Raw genomic sequence first — 16964 nt, forward strand, 5'->3', positions numbered from 1 at the left:
GAGACAGAGACAGAAGTATAGAACTGATTGAGATGTTCCGTGGAGGAGATCAAGAAGAAAGATAAATACGTAGTGGCCTGAGTTTCGTTCACATCGAAAGTCAGCTAGCTGGATATCTTCTTATAGTCTTTCAAAAGAAACTCAAAATAACATTTTCTAAGTGGAAAATTAAGGTTTCCTGTTAATATTTATCAGCGTGATTGAAGAAACGAAGATGGACAACCTAAAAGTACCACCTAGTTTGATAAAGAACAACAACAATAATAATAACGAAGGAAGAAGAAGACTTTACTCAATGTCTTGTTTGAACGATCGTCCCAATGGAGAAGATCCTTTGTCCGTGAGATTGGCTTCAACCTACAGGTCAGCAAGATATGGACACGTTACCGATTATTGTCCTGAACAAATCGTGGTAGTCGATGAAGATTTAACAACCAATTCCACGATTAAACACGTCGAGATCGACGCAGGTGAACCACCGCCAGCAGATGAGTCTCTTTTCTTCGATAATTTGGAAGCTTTGAGGAACGTATTACGCGTAGATGGTAGCAATATCAGATCAATCCTTTGGTCCATCTTAGGTATGACCGAGATCAAATTGTTGTTGGAAATGGAAAAGAGTGGTATTGTGCCACCGGAAATTTCATTAACTGAAAATTTGAAAAACCTTGCTTATATTTGGGCATGTCATCGTGCCCTTTCTCATCTATTACCTAAACTCGAAGAATTAGGCGCTGATATTAATTACATCGAGCCGTGTACTGGAATGAACGCTATACTCACTGCTTCCTTGAGTGGTAACGTCTCCTGTTTAGAACATCTTATCGGGAAAGGTGTCGATGTTAATAGTGAAAATCCAACTAATCATTACACCTGTCTACACTTTGCGGCTGCTGGAAAATCAAGAGAAACTACCATTTTACTTTTAGACAACGGTGCCAAATTAAATACATGTGCTTATGGGGAAATAGTCGAACCAGTACTTCACTGTGCCATTCGAACAAGAGCAATAGACGTGGTTAAGGTGCTCCTGGAACGCGGTGCTAGCGTTGTTGAAAAGAACCATCTTGGAGAGACTCCACTTCATGTTGCTTGCTTCGTACAATCGATACCCTGTGTCGAACTTTTACTGACTGTACCAGGTAGTAACATTAATGCTGTTGATCGTACGCACAGGACGCCATTACATTTTGCCGTTATGAGTACAGATTCTTCGGCAGTATTGGTCGAACTTTTATTGAAGCATGGTGCCTTAGTCAATGCGGCCGATCGAACAGGATTCACTCCACTTCATATAGCCGCTTTGAACGAACAGTCTCATTGCGTGGATACTTTGATTTGGGCAGGAGCTGACGTCAGTGCTACCACCAGTGCAGGATTATCAGCTTTGAACATTATACTGAGAAAAATACCTGAGTCTCTTCAAGTTTTTCGAGAAAGACTCGATGCTTCTATCAGACTTAGACGGCCGGTACCACACAACAGAGAGTTTGAAATGAGATTACACTTTGACCTACTCTTTCCGAGCAACAATCAATGCGAAACCAGTTTCATCAATACTTTCGTACAAGAACGTCGCAAGGATCTACTATCTCATCCATTAGTCATGGCTTTTCTTCATCTCAAATGGGAAAAGATAAGAAAGTTTTATTTGATGAGGATCTTTCTTTATGCCATGACGGTTATCTGCATGACTACTTACGTTCTAACAGCACTCGCATACAAATGTTATAATCACGATGATTATCCAAGTTCGAAAATCTGCAACAGTAAAAGAATATCAGGCTTTCTATTCAGAAGACCAGTCATCGAGATCGAGTGGTACCTTTGTCTCGTGTTGACCTGTGTAACAATACCTAGAAAGATATTTGGTTTTATGGTTTATAAATCGGTGAAACAATATTTCTCGAACATAGATAACGTACTCGATGGTATTGTTATAGTAAGCGTTTTTGTAACATCATTCGTTTACACGGGAAAGACATACGATTGGCAAAATTACGTGGGTGCATTCGCAATACTTTGTGCCTGGACAAATCTAATGTTGATGGTCGGACAATTACCTGCTTTTGGAACATACGTTGCCATGTTCACTCATATACAATTTGAATTTGCTAAACTTTTATTAGCTTATTCAGGATTATTAATAGGATTCACCATTAGCTTTTGCGTTATTTTCGTTGGGGAGCCAGCTTTTGGTAATCCTTTTACCGGACTTATCAAAGTCCTAGCAATGATGGCTGGCGAGCTAGACTTTGAGGGTCTTATTAATCAAGCGGATGCCGACGGTCCTTTCGTAATATATCATCCACTGTCAGTCTGTTCTCAAATTCTCTTCACTCTCTTCATCGTTTTCGTAACGGTAATATTAATGAACTTATTAGTCGGCATCGCCGTACATGATATTAATGGTTTGAGAAATCATGCAGGACTTACCAAATTGGTACGTCAAACTAAATTAATTCTTTTTACTGAAATGGTACTGCACAATGCGTCCATACCATACACATTTCGAAAATGGATGACCAATCATAAAATAGACGTGGAAAATCGTAAACACGTTCTCGTTGTAAAACCATTAAATCCTTTGGAAAAACGTTTGCCCAAGGATATATTAAAGGCTGCTTATGAGATCGCACAAAAGAATATGCCATATATCAATGATGACAATATTAGTCTTAGCGACCATGTAACTTGGATGAAGCAACAAAGTGAAGAATCTTCCGAGTCTGGCTTGAGATTGGCTATTGAAAAATTATCAACAAGATTGAATGCTAATGAAGAAACCATAAAGTCACTTAAAACACAATTGTTACATACTAACGATATGTTGGAGGATATTGTTAATCGTCTTGCCAAGAACAAAAGTATATGAGTTAGGCAAAGTGTCCGTGAATATGAACACATAATTACATAAATTATACATATGTATGTATGTATGTATCTATGGATTATTGTCATATCTATTTGCCTCTTTTATTAATAGACAAATTAAACAAAAACTCACTTAATGTATTATAAAGACTGATATATAGGGAACCGATTCTCAAGATGATTGAGAATATATTTGAAGAATATATATATATATATATATATATATTAATGAAAATTTGATTTTTCATTTCTCTTTCGTCAGAAAATTTTTTTGGATAATCTATAACGATGACGTTGTTTTGTGAACAAATGTTTTAACAATAAGGTATAAATATAGTAGCTACATATATTTTTTGTTAAGATTTAATTTTCATTAGTCTAGCATATACCTCACTTTATTCAAATTTAGATATATACAATAGATGTGGTAAATAACATGTAACAATTTGCAGGTAATATTTCCATTAATTTTTACGAATATGATTGAGAAAGTTGACATCGAAGCCGTTGTAGAAGGTGGAGGGAATACTGGACAATCGGGTGCAATAAGGTGGGGCATTGCGTGGGGTCTCCGAAGTTTCGTTACTCCTGAGGTTGTACAAAATATGAAAATTGGTAAGATATTAAATTATGGAGAATTATAATTAAATAATTATATTTCATTTAATTTGTATTATAATATTAACAAATTTGTAACTTTTTAGCTGGATTGTTGACGAGAGATTGGAGGATACGTGAAAGAAAGAAATTTGGCCAAGAAGGAGCAAGAAGGAAATTTACGTGGAAGAAACGTTAATTTTCGAAATATCTTTTTTTTTAATTATAAAAATCATATAATTATATCTCGTATGGAATAATAGATTTAAAAAGAAAATTCTTTATCTTTAAATTAATGTTGTACCAAATAATATATATTATTTGAATATTAATGTACATCGGATGCAACAGTTGGTATATGTTCATCAAATGAGAACATGTATAAATATTAGATAAAAAAGAACTTCTAATCTCTTTTCACAGTATTTAATACATTTGATATCTTGCGATAAGCTTCATTTTACATTTTGCTTAGAGGTGTTAAACCAAGTAACTTCATCCCTTGTGCAAGGACGTTTTTTGCTACATGGAAAAGAAGTAGTCTTTGATTGCTAATATCTACGGTTTCGCCTTTAACTTGCAATGTCTCGAAAGCTTTGTTGATAGTATAGCTGCATAAAATAAATATTTTTAAGTACATACTTATTAAAAAGCATTTATCATTATTACTTCGTATATGACTAACCTCAGTTTAAAAAGATAACCGACTAAAATGCATGGTTCTAAATCCTGATAAGATCTTAATACTGTATTTTCAAAGTTACTAATAATACATATCAAGTCATCCACTATTGGTTCTTTCAAAACTGACGGGTAACATTCAGTTGGAAGAGTAACACCAGAGTTTTCTTCTAAATTACAAAGTCGACAATGGACATACTGCAATTTTATGCCAGTATCTCCTTTTATCTGATATTAAAAGAAAAATAGATTCTTATAAATTATTACAGTACTACTCATTTTTAAAAAAGTAAGAATTATTATAAAAAATCTCACATTAAATGCTGTATTCCAATTGAATGTATAATCTCGTTGTCTCTTTTGTTTTAGATCATTAATTATTACAGCAGAAATTCCTAATATATCTGAACTGTTATCGGACGAATCCAAAGAAACTTTAGTTGCTAAAATAGATGACGTTTTATAATTTCATTTAAATAATGAAATTTTCGCACAAAATAACAGGCAATGTAAAAATCACTTACTGGGAGATTGAATTTGCTTTTCTCTCGCAACATCCTTGATTTCATTTAAAATATCTTTTAAAAATATAGCTGTACCTTTTCTAGTACTCATACCTATTACTCGTCCATATCTTATATGTTTTAATCTCTCCGCCCAAGGCATATTCATTTTATGTAATATTTCTATTAGATTTGTAAAATGTTTACTTTGTGTTTGATCAACGACATAATACATCACATCAAATTTATATTTTTTATACCTGTCGATAGCTGCTCCCACATCTCTCGTTAAATACAATGACGTTCCATCACTTTTAATAATAGGTATAACTTTATCTATTTCTAATTGTATTACTTTTCTATTTTCTCTATCGTATTTCAACAAATTCATATTTTCCATTAACTCTATTATTTGTTTTAGATTAGTTTTTTTATACATAGATTCCCAATGATATTCATCAAAAGTAATACCTATTCTACCGTAAGTTTTTTTTAAATCCTCAATTGTATATTTTCTAAATAATTCCCATTCTTCGTATGCAGTACTTTCTCCAATTTCTAACTGTCTAAAGATTTCTCTAGCTTTATTAGCAATACTAATATCATTTTCAGCCGATTTATTGGCAAGTACATAAGCATTGTACAAACTTCTGATGGCGTCATCTTGTATGTTCTTGCTATCAAAATTAGACATTTCTATACCAACCTGAGTAAAGCCATATTGAGTACCCCAATCACCTAAATAATTTATTCTCTTCACATTATTACCCAAATAACTATTTATATTGGCAACATAGTTTCCTATAATGGTTGAACGTAGATGTCCTAAATGAAATGGTTTTGCAATATTTGGTGAACTAAATTCAACTATTACATTTTTACTGCCATCGATAAGTAACGAAGAAGCAGCTTTATGGTAATTGCTTTCGAGAAGCTGCTTAATGTAATCTTCTCGTAATACATTAAAAGATAATATATCCTTTTCAACAGTAATATTGTTTAAATATGATTTTCTGACAGAATTTAATAAAGTTTCAATGTTGTTTCTGAAATTATATTGTTTTGTTTGCAAAGGAAGTATAAAAGAAAATACTCCTGGTTGTCTTTGTTTCATGTGTAAACAAGAAATTATATTCATTGCATCTTCTGTATTTTTTATTAATTTTGTAATCTAAAAATTAATATAATATTAATTTTTTTAAAAAAGAGCGCTGATCACATACACACACACACACACCCATAACATTTGAATATTTGTAACATTTAAATAAAAATCTTATATACCTTTTTATATAATACGCGTCTTATATTAATAGTCATTATAATACGATGTTTAATTAATGTTAAATTATATATATATATATATAATAATAATAAAACTTTTATTTATATAAATATAAATCTTATAATTTAGGTTAGGATTTAATAAAATATATTTAGTTACAGTACATGATTTGCTTATAGTAGATGGTGCCAACGTCGCTAACGGGAACCAATTTGATGAAAGTATTTTTAAGTTTTTTAAAGCCAACCAATCAAAATTAAGAGTATAAATACGCGGGAATACTAATGCTTATGAAATTTCGATATTGGTAGTGTTGCATCGTTACCGTTTGTTTATGTTTTAGAAGTCTTCCACTTTTGTCGATACATCATGTTCTTGTTGTATGTACGCGTTATTTTAATAAGAACGAATTCATTTGTATTTTATATTTGAATATAATACTTCATTTATACAAAATAAAACTTTATTTGTTAGATATAGATATATTATACCTTTTTTTGTTTTGTGAAGTATATAATGTGCATCATATATTATTATAATTAAAAAATCAATTTGGTTTGTAAAACAGAAACATGATTTTATGATATGGCTGAGTTGCATATTATTGGTCAAATATCTTTAGCCAAAAATTTCAAAGAATCTCAACTATTTTGTAAATGGAGTTGTCATGCTGGTAAAGAATAATCATTTACGTATGATTTTCTTTCTCTTCATATAATAATTTTTTGTAACGCTAAAAAATATTTTTATTATAATTATTTTTACAATATAATAGGAAATGGTTGGAAAGTCATAGAAGGAAGTGAAGAAGGACAAACCCAAGAAAGTTGTGATATATATACTAACGAACCAATTTGGGATCATCCTATTGATATACATTACACTACGCAAACATTACAGAATTCTCCGAAACTGCTTCTACAAATATTTTCTAGAGATAATTATGGGAGGGTATTATTCAATTCCTATGGTGTTTGTAATATACCATTATCTCCTGGATCTCATTGTTTAAGTTGCCATACATGGAAACCGATTGGTCAGTATATTTTCTTAAAAAGTATGACCTAACATATAATATAATTATTTTTGGATTATTTATATTTTCTTTTTTAATTACAGGTGATTGGAAAGATAGACTTAGAGACAAATTTTTAGGAGTGGTTTTACAATTAAAATCTCCAAGTGTTTTAGTTAATACTGTGGATAGATTTGAATTACTTACAGAAAGTATGGGCACTATTCAAATCGAACTGCACATACTTGCTAGGAATTTTGACAAATTTGGATGTCATTTATGAAGACATTAAATATTCCAGAAAGAGACTGCTATACGATCTCATTAAATATATAAGAACTCTTATATTGCATTAAAAATGCTAAGAATATTTTTATTACTATACTTCATTTTTTTATCCAACAACTTAATTTCTCTGGAGAAAATCGAGGATATAATAACATGTTTGAAGGGAACAGACTGCGACGAATTTACAGATACCGATAATTATACAGAAACATATGATGAAAATGGTCTTACGTCAAATAATTTTTCAAATGTCACTGTTAATATTACTGAATCAACTTTAAGTATTAATTTAATTAATATAACACAAACTCCACAATATGAGACAACGACTACTGCAGCTTCGATTATTATCCATAAATTCGACTCGGAAATAAATAATCATAGTATATACAAAAAACAGTCTGATATATGCGAATGCGATTTAACTGTAATTATAATTTATTTCTTATATTTTTTTTGTATTTATAGTATTATGTTGAATTATGAATTAGATTTTTATTTTATTTATATAAATAGGTGGCATCGTGTGACATCAATTGCTGCTGTGATATGGATTGCAAAGATCATCATTTAAAAGTATTCACTCACTGTAAAGATTATCATACAGAATTATATGATAGTCGTTACTGTTACAGTCGAAATTTTATTGAGAGAAATAACACTCCTTTTATTCTCGAAAAGTTAGCTAATAATTTATTCTGCATTCTTTACGACAACCTTCCACCTGTGTACAGCGTTAGTAATAACTTAGTAAGTCTATTATTTTATTTCATAACAACTATTTTATTATATGTGAATCAGCATTTAATTAATTTTTTTCTTGTAGGTTATTAATAATCAAAAAGATTTATGGTCAGAGATAAACAAAGATATGCTAAAATGGCAATTCGAACATCATCAAAGTATGTTTATGTATAACGTCACTAGTATTTATAAAGAAGGTGATTTTGTATGGAAATTACAAAATAATTATATAAAACCTTTAGGTAATATTATAAATAATTAAAATATGTTAAAATAGAGATATGTTGATGTTATGATTAGATTTATCTTTTTTGTATATAATTTTAGAGTTACTACAAACAGGTTTTACGGGAAAATGTTCTTTTAAAAAGATGATTAAATATCTTAATAAGTGGAAAGATTCTTGTATGCAAATTGAACTAACTGATGCAAACCAGTTCTTATTTCCGTCAACGTATAATAACTTTACGATTATTAAGTCGTTGCATTTGTTTAATCAGACTTACATTCTTCCATCGGATCAAGTAAGCACTTATAAATAATAAAATACAATTTATATAAATTGAGTTCATAATAAAGTTGTACATCAATTGTATTTTTAACTTTTAGAGCTGTCCAAAGAACATATGTTTATCTCCGATCAGTCATTATTGTCGAAATTCTTGGAATAATTGTAATAACACAGAAATATTGGGTTCTTGCTCAAAGGGAATGTGTTATAATATTATTAAAGGAGTTAAATATTTAATAAGCCATAATGGTACTTTTGGTATAGATAACATTACAATATATTTTCTAATAAGTAACGTATCTCAACAATTCTATCAATCATTTGAGGTAAGTTACGAATGGAACGATCAGGATAAAAAAATAATATTTGATCGTAGTGGTAATCCTGGCTACATTCGTGGAAAACCTTTAATCATAGGAACCATTAAGACAAATAAGACTAATAATATAGAACTTCGTTACATCAGTTTTAATAAAACTAAAAGTTTTTTAACTTTGCCATTAGGACAGAAAAACCGTGAATGTAGTCAAACCAATAGATATACTGTAGCTTTTGGAGAAAATATTAAAGTTAAATGTTCTCTCACATTGAATAAGACTATTTTTACAACTACGTCTTGTATAGAATTACATAACAAAAGTTTACATTTATTAATGGAAGATACTTTGCTTAATATAACACAAGCTGATCAATATGCCGTACATATCTCTAGATTAGGTAATTTTACTAACAACAATACTTCTGAATGGATAAAAATTGTACTCGATAGAGTACCTCAGCATGTAATAACTGGTCAAATTCTCAATGGCTGGATTCGGTGTTCAGGATTAATAACATCTATCAAATATGATATATTATATTCTGTATCATCTAAATCAGAAAGTTTAACAAACTATGAAATATTAGGTGTAGGCGTTACATTCTCTGAAGAGACAGATTTATCTTGGCCAAAATGCATTACGAAAAATTGCACAAATGTGCTTCAAATCGATATTACAAGTTTTGTCACATTTCATGATATATCCAAACCATCCCGATATTATTTCGCAGGTGGTCCAAATTTAGACTTGACATTGCCGTATGATTTTTTTTATCCTTTTCTAAGCAATGGTGATATAAGAATAAAATCGTCCATAATTTTAATATATATCTTAAGTATAATTATTTCTTACTATAATTAATATCATATAAAAATAAATGCAATGTAATTATCATATTCCTTATTATTTATCTACACTTACGCATTGTATACGCAATTAGACTTAGTTTAGATATAGCTTCTATATGCATCAAAGAATTGTAATAACACTATCATAAAATGATGTATAAAAATATTTTGATATACCATTAAACCAATGTTTTGCATAGCAGTATTTATTGTCATAATAATTCTTTTAAATTGTTCCTAATGTATCATATATTACTTTGAGAAAATGCCTTATTCAATTTATTACAAAATATAAAATTTCACGAATGGAGTATGTTACGATTCATCCAATAAAAAACAAGTATTCTCTTTGCGCTTCATTATAATTGGATAAACTGTTATACGAAAATTTTCGAAGATAGCGCCATTTGGTGTAATAGTGCTTTATAATAAGCAGTGAAAATATAGGGAGAAAAAGAAGGAGCAATAAGGGAAGAAATAAAGAGAGAGAGAGAGAAAGATAATAAGAGTAACAACGGTAGGCGAACAAGCAGTTGCATTGTCATGGACCAATCAGAGAATCCGATCGATCCCACCTACCAATCTGAGGGCGGCCATTCCCTTCTCTTTACCGTCAGTACGAACTCGGCAGCCTCGCGATGCACTGTGGGAGATTGGGTTGTGCTTCGGGTGGATACAAGATGGCTGACACTTGTTAGCCAGCAGTGTATTTTTGTTCGATTCGATGTGCATTTAGAGTTAAAAAAAAAAAAAAGAAAATATAAGTAAGTGCCTTCGTAGAAAAGCGTACGTATCTAGATGCATACGCATTTGAGAATACAGAGAGATAATAAATACGAAGCACGTAAAATCGTAAAAAACTTTTCAAGACGTAGTAGTATCCTTAAACGCCCATAAAAATAATAATATATCATGCGTCGTCGTAGTTTGATCTTCTTCTTAGCACGATGTGCCGTGAAAGTGCGACGAGAGGTAAAAGAATAATAATAATTAATAATCGTCAAGAAGTAACAACAACGAATAATAAAGTGCCAAGGTGAAGTGTGATATTAACCGTGACTCGCGCGGATTCAACCGAAGATTCTTCTACAGCAAGAAGAGAGAATTCGTCGTTGGTATTTCTTCATTCGAGGGCTGCCTCTGCGTTGGTGCCAGCAAACAAACGGATTATGTATGCATTTATCCATTCGTTTTTAAAATCAAATCTTTTAATGTTTCTGACGTTAAATACTTTTTCTTGCCAATGGTATCGCGTTATAAAGCGTCTGGGACGACTATACCGTTTAAAAGTATACACTCTTTCTCTCTCTTTCTCTCCCTCTCCCCCCCTCTCCCCCTCCCCCTCTCTCTCTGTCTGTTTGTCTTTTACTAGAGGCTTAATAAACTCTTCCGATTTCATGATATATCCTACTACACGAGAGAACAGACAAACGTATTTCGTAAATGCATCGACAAGTAACAGAATATAACTTCGATTGCGTCCTCCACAGTATCGTTCAAACAGTGGCTCACAATGGTCGTCGACGTGGATAAATTTAAAAATGTACTGTGTACTTCCCCCCCTCTCAAAATATTATTGTAATATATATGTCCATCCGTTGCCTTAATCTGAAAAGAATATTATGCGTATCAGATTATTTCGTTCATAATTTATTTAACGTTTATTTTTCGATTTAAGGGAAGTAGTTCAATTTCAAATTAATCAATATTAATACAATCAAAACGTGACACATGTTTAAATAGTATTTTTTTTTATTATTGTCCTAGATACTTAAAATTATAATGCCATATTTCATTAGTTTTCAAAAGAGTTAACCGCTTATTCTAGAATTGAAAAAAATTAATGTTTTTTATTTCATGGTTTTGTTTTTATGCTACTAGGTTGTTTAGGTTTCATGAAAATTAGTTATTAGAAGAAGGTTATGATAGCTATTTTATATAATTATAAAAATTGTTAAAATTTTATTTGGTCATCTTTTTTTATGTGAATTTATTTATTTATTGGTTTGTTCGCGTTTGTTATAGATAGTTAAGAAATATCGCAATTCGTGGATATACGTCTTATATAAAGTTAGATCAAAGCCATAATAAACGTGAAATCTGTTCATTGTGTGCACTCCAGTTTGAAATACACAGAGAGGGATATTTAGCTTCGGTGGACATCGTTCTCGTCGTCTAAAATAGAAAACGGCTTGAAGTTTTCTGCTCGATTACATTTTGCCTTACTACATGTCTTACTATCGCAATTTACTTTTTGATTTATCCAATAAATATATTATTACTAACAATAAGATTTAAAGATTAGGAGTATCGATTGTTTCTCGAAGTATAATTCAGTTAATTAATATATTTCTTGAATAATACGATAATTAGTATAATTGAAAATCCATGTATCACATAAGAATTATATATTTATATAATTTATTTTTTTCAAATACATCAAATATTATTTGAAATTTATTGTACAGGGTGTGGCAAAAGTTCCTAAGTTTTCAGTTTTATTATTAAAGCTGAAATTAACCTAAAAGTTTGTATTTAATTTGTATATATCATCCAGGAACTTTTCTCACTTAATTTATTTTAATTTTAGATGAATAAAATTTCATATAAAAATATCTGTCAAGAATATAAAATAATGATTACTTTATTATTTTTTCATTATATTATCTACATATAATAATAATAATAATAATATATTTAGCTTTGTATACGTTGGAACAGTAGAACTAGCTATTCGATGGGTCAAATTACTACCATTTCCAAGAAAGTATTTATGGTCAGGTCTATTATATTGTCCTTTTTTCTTTTTTTTTTGTAGGGTCCTTTGGTCATTGATCTTTATCTCATAAAGATAGTCGTAGAAGTAAATTGTAGAGGTAAATTGTAGAGGTAAATTGTAGAGGTAAATCAACAAAGAAAGACCCTTGTAATCCTTAGTACTTAAATAAGACTCTTGAAAAATATGATCTGCCAAAGCATTTACTTTTATCATCACATGACCAATTGTAAAATTTATTTCTATTGTTTCGAACACGTGCATTGGAAAATTTCTCGATCCATCGAAAATTTGTTTGACTTATCGAATCGAGAAGATCAATCAATCGATTCTTTCGATATTAAACTAGTTGTATATGTATATAAGATAGAAATATAATAAAGACAATAATTTATACGATTTTGAAGATTTTTTCGAAATTGTCTTATGTTTGTTAATAATAACCCTTTTCTTCGTAATTTCTTATTTATTAGCTATATCAGTTTCCTCGTACGTTCAATCTTCGTTGAAATTATACGTCATTCGGAAGAGTTCGGCTTGCTTACGTCATCCCCTCCATAGGACTCATTCGAAAGCTCGTTGATATTGTTTACATTGAAGCTTGCCACGCCAGTATGTTACATACTATTCATCTGAACGCTATAGAAGTCTAATGTGTCTCTTTATTTCTATTTCAATATTTCTTTTTATTTATATTGCATCGATTTTTAAATTAATATATAGAATGAGTTAAAAGTTGTCAGATAGTGTAAGTAATTTTTAAAAATAAATTACTCTCTTTCGAGATTTTTTCTTACGTTTGTAATTAAATTTGTAATTTTACCAAGCTAACTTGTAATTAAATAATCTAAAGAAAAAAAAATAGTTCAAATAATCTCGAAATATAGTAATTAATTTGTAAAATTATTTACACACTTTTGACTTATACCTCGTATATTTTTAATTACAACTAGGAACGCATATACACGAGTAAATACATACGTTTTAGACGTTAGCTAACGGTCGTCACCATTAACAGCGCCATCTTGCCCCACGCGCTAAGTTGTATTACTCACATATTTCATTTTTATTTTCTTCATTTAAGTTAAATTAATTTCATTTTTTTTTTTTTATTCTAATAACATTTATCAAATTTTTCAAAAATTTATTTCAATTTTATTACTCTTATAATCGATTATAGTAATTCAATTTTTTAATCATTCTTATTATTAGGTCTAGTAATAATTAATATCATTTTTGTTTCATACGTTAATGAAATTATTTGATGATAATCTATACAACATAATCATTAATAAAACGATATTAATTTTTATTACACTTGTGATACTCGCTAATTTATGATTGATCATTACAGAACGAATCATAATTTCGTATTAAAGACGACGTTTTAGGATAAGACAATAAATCGGCACTATGCGAATACAAATTTCGTTTCATTGATTAGTTTGCATTCAATCATGCTCGAGGTTGGATCTAACGGGAATCTAGTGTATTTATAATCATTGTTATTGGAATATACACAACATATATGAAGAATAGAAGTTTAATTCATAGATATTCATATATAACACATTATGTGCTTGCAGTACACACATACACATACACACACGTGTAGATAGGTAATAGTCATGCTACTGATCTCGAGTCTCTAGAGCCGCACCTCACACATACATTCTTACATATACTCTTGCTTCTAGTACAATTAAATGAAAGGTAATCCGATGTTTGTTTCAACGATGTGCATGCATGCATGCATGCATGCATGCGTACATATATACACACATAGTACATATTCGAGAGAGGTATAACCTCTCTTCTTACGAGCTGTTCACAAACGCGTTCTTTACTCGTTCAATCTCAAGAATGAATTCTATTTTATTACTTGTTCGATCTCGACCTCTTTCATAAATCGAAATTTTCTATTATTTTTATTTCTCTTTTTCTCTTTTATTTATTCATTTATTTCCAGATTTTCAAGAGAAAGGATCTCAAAAGTCTGTTTAAAAAATATTTAATATTAAATGTTTAAGCATATTTGATCGAAATTAATTTGAATTTTATTCGATTTCGTTTTATTCATTTTCTTTTTTTTTATTATTACAGTAGATGACGTCATACTCATTCCATCAAACTATACTTTTTATCGCAACAATAATACCAACAATAAAATTCTATTGTTTGCGTTCTCTTCCGAGAATATCATTGGTTTTCGCATTCGTCCTTTATTTCCTTCTTTGAAGGAAGATCGAAGTCCAATGATAGAAATGAGGCTAGAATTGTTTTTAATTAGGATGAATAATTTCTTTTTTAAGAATGTATCTTATTACATCTTATGATTATATTGTTTATTACATAGTTAAATGCATTTTGAAGATACTTTCGTAATCATATGATTTATCGTAATCATGAATTGTGCATGAACACAATAATCATTTTGTCGAGGTTAGCAGTATATTTTAATTCAGAATTTTTAATCTTGATTTTAGTTGTGAGTTGATAGATCGTTTTGATATGATATTACAGATTCAAATTATTTACAAAATAAAAATCTTTTTAATTGGGATGAATAATTGTAAGTTAAACTTGTGTTACATTTTGTGTCTTTTATTTATTACTTACAATTAGTTTAAATAAAATTAATAGATCATTTCGAAATCATATTATTTAGTAATGGAACAAGGATAGAAGAATCACTTGTTCATATTCAAGGACTCAGGAAAGAAAAAAAGAGAGAGAGAGGGAAATATCTATGTAAGTGTGTACTTATGCGTACGCGTATGTATATATGTATGCGTGTGTGAACAAGGAGACGAACATTTATCTTAAGAAGCGGAAAGTAGAATCGTATTTTCATATAAAGTTCTTGAGTTTGGTTGAGAAGGTTAATAGATGCAATGACTCGTAGCAAGTTTTTCTCTCTCTCTCTCTCTCTCTCTCTCTCTCTCTCTTATGCATACATTCTCGTAAATTCTTCTTCTCAGTATTTCATCCCAATGAAGTTGTCAAGATATATTTTATATTTAGTTAATCGAATAATCTGACGAGGTTTTCTACGTTTGATAGGTAATTGGTATAAACGATATCAGAATTTATTGCGTAGTCTCGATAAAAGCACACTGTACATTGATTAAAAAAATAGATCTCCGATTGAGATTATTCTATCCAACGAATTAGATTTGTTAAACGTTCATTGAAAAGTCAATAAATATTGTTTCAATTTCATTTCATTTATGTATAAGATTTCTTTTTTTTTTTTTAGGAATTCACAATGAAAGTTTTATTATAGTAAAATTAAATCTTACAATTAGATTAAAGAGGATCGTTTATAGTGTACGATAAAGATAAATTCAAAAGCTCTTAGGTCTTAAAAATCAATTACAATTTGAAAAAAAAAATATATTTTTGAAATAAAGTCGAGGCGTTTGAATTCCTGTTTTGTTGTGAATTTGTTAAATATTAATTTAATATAATCTATCGAATGTTGCGTCAATTGTCCAAAAGGAAATTCTTGGAAGTAGTAAGAAATCGATTTGACCGTCGTCGATGTCTCGAAACTCGATCTATCGAAGTTTGAAACGATCGTATTCGGGTCACGTGCAACAATAGGTGACATGCAAAGAAAGAGTGTGTGATATCGAGGTTAGAGCTAGGTGAAATGCCAAAGCGAGTTAAGCGGATTCACACGGAATGCCACTGCTTTCCTTTCGGTACGCTTTTTTCAAAACTTCTTAGTATATAGTATATAAGTATAGGTTTATATATATATAGAAGAGAATTCCTAAGGTCATTTCTTTCTTCCTCCTCACGTAGAAACGTTGCTAGACTCTGCTAACGCATCGTTTCGTTTCAACGAGAAAATTGCAGAATGGATCCAGGGTATAGAGTACGTGACGAAATAAGGGCGCCAATTTCAAATCTAATTTCTAATTTTTTTTTTTTTTTCCTTTTGTTCAGGACAAAAATTCGATAATATGAAGCTTATTGCTGCTAGGAACTACTAACTGTACTAACTAATACAGTTATAGAGTCTCAAGTAAGTTATAATATAAAAAAAATTGGATAATATAAAAAAAATTATAATACAGTAGTTTCTAATGTACCATAAATCATTCTACGATGAACTCTATTATTTATATTTAATCTACAAATATATTGTAATACATTTTAGTTTAATTATGTTATATTTAAGTATAAACTATATAGAAAACTAATAAGTAGAATAAATATTGTTCTTTATGCTATAGGAAAATGTTACTTTGAACATCTTTCTTTCTTAGATTCGTAGATTTTGTTTCTTTTTTTCTACAAAGACAATAATTATTTAATGCAATTGTTAATCGATGCATATGTTATGTATTTGATGCATTTTATTATCAACCGGTTAAATGGAATTATTGAAATGTGGAGATACGCGACTTCTCTAATATTGCTTTGCGTGTTATTACATTTGTCACGCAATGTTAATTTCTCTTATGTAATAGAAAGACATACACATATATATATATATATATATATATATATA

At 29.9% G+C, this 16964-nt stretch overlaps 6 protein-coding genes across 12 annotated transcripts in view; 5 read left to right on the top strand and 1 right to left on the bottom strand.

Annotated features, from left to right (window-relative positions):
• Window positions 1-200: 200 nt before the first annotated feature.
• On the top strand, window positions 201-3064 carry LOC106792465 (transient receptor potential channel pyrexia). Its single transcript, XM_014758896.1, has one exon. It carries the CDS (start codon window positions 215-217, stop codon window positions 2873-2875), a length of 2661 nt encoding a protein of 886 aa, XP_014614382.1. The 5' UTR covers window positions 201-214; the 3' UTR covers window positions 2876-3064.
• Window positions 3065-3114: 50 nt separating this feature from the next.
• Window positions 3115-4123, top strand: LOC106792467 (28S ribosomal protein S9, mitochondrial-like). The gene is made up of 3 exons (XM_014758898.1): window positions 3115-3199; window positions 3327-3489; window positions 3579-4123. Exons 2-3 carry the CDS (start codon window positions 3354-3356, stop codon window positions 3668-3670), a joined length of 228 nt encoding a protein of 75 aa, XP_014614384.1. The 5' UTR covers window positions 3115-3199; window positions 3327-3353; the 3' UTR covers window positions 3671-4123.
• On the bottom strand, window positions 3770-5983 carry LOC106792466 (probable arginine--tRNA ligase, mitochondrial). The gene is made up of 5 exons (XM_014758897.1): window positions 5940-5983; window positions 4677-5826; window positions 4468-4595; window positions 4157-4380; window positions 3770-4082 (listed from the first exon to the last, which is right to left on the bottom strand). Exons 1-5 carry the CDS (start codon window positions 5973-5975, stop codon window positions 3932-3934), a joined length of 1689 nt encoding a protein of 562 aa, XP_014614383.1. The 5' UTR covers window positions 5976-5983; the 3' UTR covers window positions 3770-3931.
• A 282-nt stretch (window positions 5984-6265) lies between these two features.
• On the top strand, window positions 6266-7559 carry LOC106792469 (B9 domain-containing protein 2-like). 3 transcript variants are annotated; one of them, XM_014758901.1, is made up of 4 exons: window positions 6266-6320; window positions 6509-6613; window positions 6716-6976; window positions 7060-7559. In XM_014758901.1, exons 2-4 carry the CDS (start codon window positions 6526-6528, stop codon window positions 7236-7238), a joined length of 528 nt encoding a protein of 175 aa, XP_014614387.1. In that variant the 5' UTR covers window positions 6266-6320; window positions 6509-6525; the 3' UTR covers window positions 7239-7559. The 3 variants fall into 3 exon arrangements, with proteins under 3 accessions (XP_014614387.1, XP_014614386.1, XP_014614388.1); XM_014758900.1 differs by lacking the exon at window positions 6266-6320 and having other exon boundaries at window positions 6430-6613; XM_014758902.1 differs by lacking the exon at window positions 6266-6320 and having other exon boundaries at window positions 6563-6632.
• On the top strand, window positions 7243-9868 carry LOC106792468 (tectonic-1-like). The gene is made up of 5 exons (XM_014758899.1): window positions 7243-7670; window positions 7760-7993; window positions 8070-8229; window positions 8315-8511; window positions 8597-9868. The coding sequence occupies exons 1-5, from the start codon at window positions 7314-7316 to the stop codon at window positions 9677-9679; spliced, it is 2031 nt and encodes a 676-aa protein (XP_014614385.1). The 5' UTR covers window positions 7243-7313; the 3' UTR covers window positions 9680-9868.
• A 397-nt stretch (window positions 9869-10265) lies between these two features.
• LOC106792462 overlaps window positions 10266-16964 on the top strand; it is a 58669-nt gene continuing 51970 nt past the window's right edge. For all 5 annotated transcript variants that reach the window (XM_014758889.1, XM_014758890.1, XM_014758891.1 and 2 more), the window contains exon 1: window positions 10266-10837. The gene's annotated coding sequence lies outside the window, so the exon portion shown is untranslated. The remainder of the gene's footprint in view (window positions 10838-16964) is intronic.

This window comes from Polistes canadensis, unplaced genomic scaffold (genome assembly GCF_001313835.1).
Source record: "Polistes canadensis isolate GaletaPanama2010 unplaced genomic scaffold, ASM131383v1 scaffold_438, whole genome shotgun sequence".
Taxonomy (NCBI): domain Eukaryota; kingdom Metazoa; phylum Arthropoda; class Insecta; order Hymenoptera; family Vespidae; genus Polistes; species Polistes canadensis.

What these genes read in the sequence shown, in the direction of transcription:
- LOC106792466 (XM_014758897.1), bottom strand. Translation starts at nt 5,975, where the DNA reads ATGACTATTAATATAAGACGCGTATTATATAAAAAG. An exon ending in GACGCGTATTATATAAAAAG is followed by an intron (nt 5,827 to 5,939) that starts GTATATAAGATT and finishes ATTAATTTTTAG; the next exon opens with ATTACAAAATTAATAAAAAA. An exon ending in ATTGGAATACAGCATTTAAT is followed by an intron (nt 4,381 to 4,467) that starts GTGAGATTTTTT and finishes TTTTAATATCAG; the next exon opens with ATAAAAGGAGATACTGGCAT.
- LOC106792467 (XM_014758898.1), top strand. Translation starts at nt 3,354, where the DNA reads ATGATTGAGAAAGTTGACATCGAAGCCGTTGTAGAAGGTGGAGGGAAT. An exon ending in TGTACAAAATATGAAAATTG is followed by an intron (nt 3,490 to 3,578) that starts GTAAGATATTAA and finishes GTAACTTTTTAG; the next exon opens with CTGGATTGTTGACGAGAGAT.
- LOC106792469 (XM_014758901.1), top strand. Translation starts at nt 6,526, where the DNA reads ATGGCTGAGTTGCATATTATTGGTCAAATATCTTTAGCCAAAAATTTC. An exon ending in TAAATGGAGTTGTCATGCTG is followed by an intron (nt 6,614 to 6,715) that starts GTAAAGAATAAT and finishes ACAATATAATAG; the next exon opens with GAAATGGTTGGAAAGTCATA. An exon ending in CCATACATGGAAACCGATTG is followed by an intron (nt 6,977 to 7,059) that starts GTCAGTATATTT and finishes TTTTAATTACAG; the next exon opens with GTGATTGGAAAGATAGACTT.
- LOC106792465 (XM_014758896.1), top strand. Translation starts at nt 215, where the DNA reads ATGGACAACCTAAAAGTACCACCTAGTTTGATAAAGAACAACAACAAT.
- LOC106792468 (XM_014758899.1), top strand. Translation starts at nt 7,314, where the DNA reads ATGCTAAGAATATTTTTATTACTATACTTCATTTTTTTATCCAACAAC. An exon ending in ACAGCGTTAGTAATAACTTA is followed by an intron (nt 7,994 to 8,069) that starts GTAAGTCTATTA and finishes TTTTTCTTGTAG; the next exon opens with GTTATTAATAATCAAAAAGA. An exon ending in ACATTCTTCCATCGGATCAA is followed by an intron (nt 8,512 to 8,596) that starts GTAAGCACTTAT and finishes TTTAACTTTTAG; the next exon opens with AGCTGTCCAAAGAACATATG.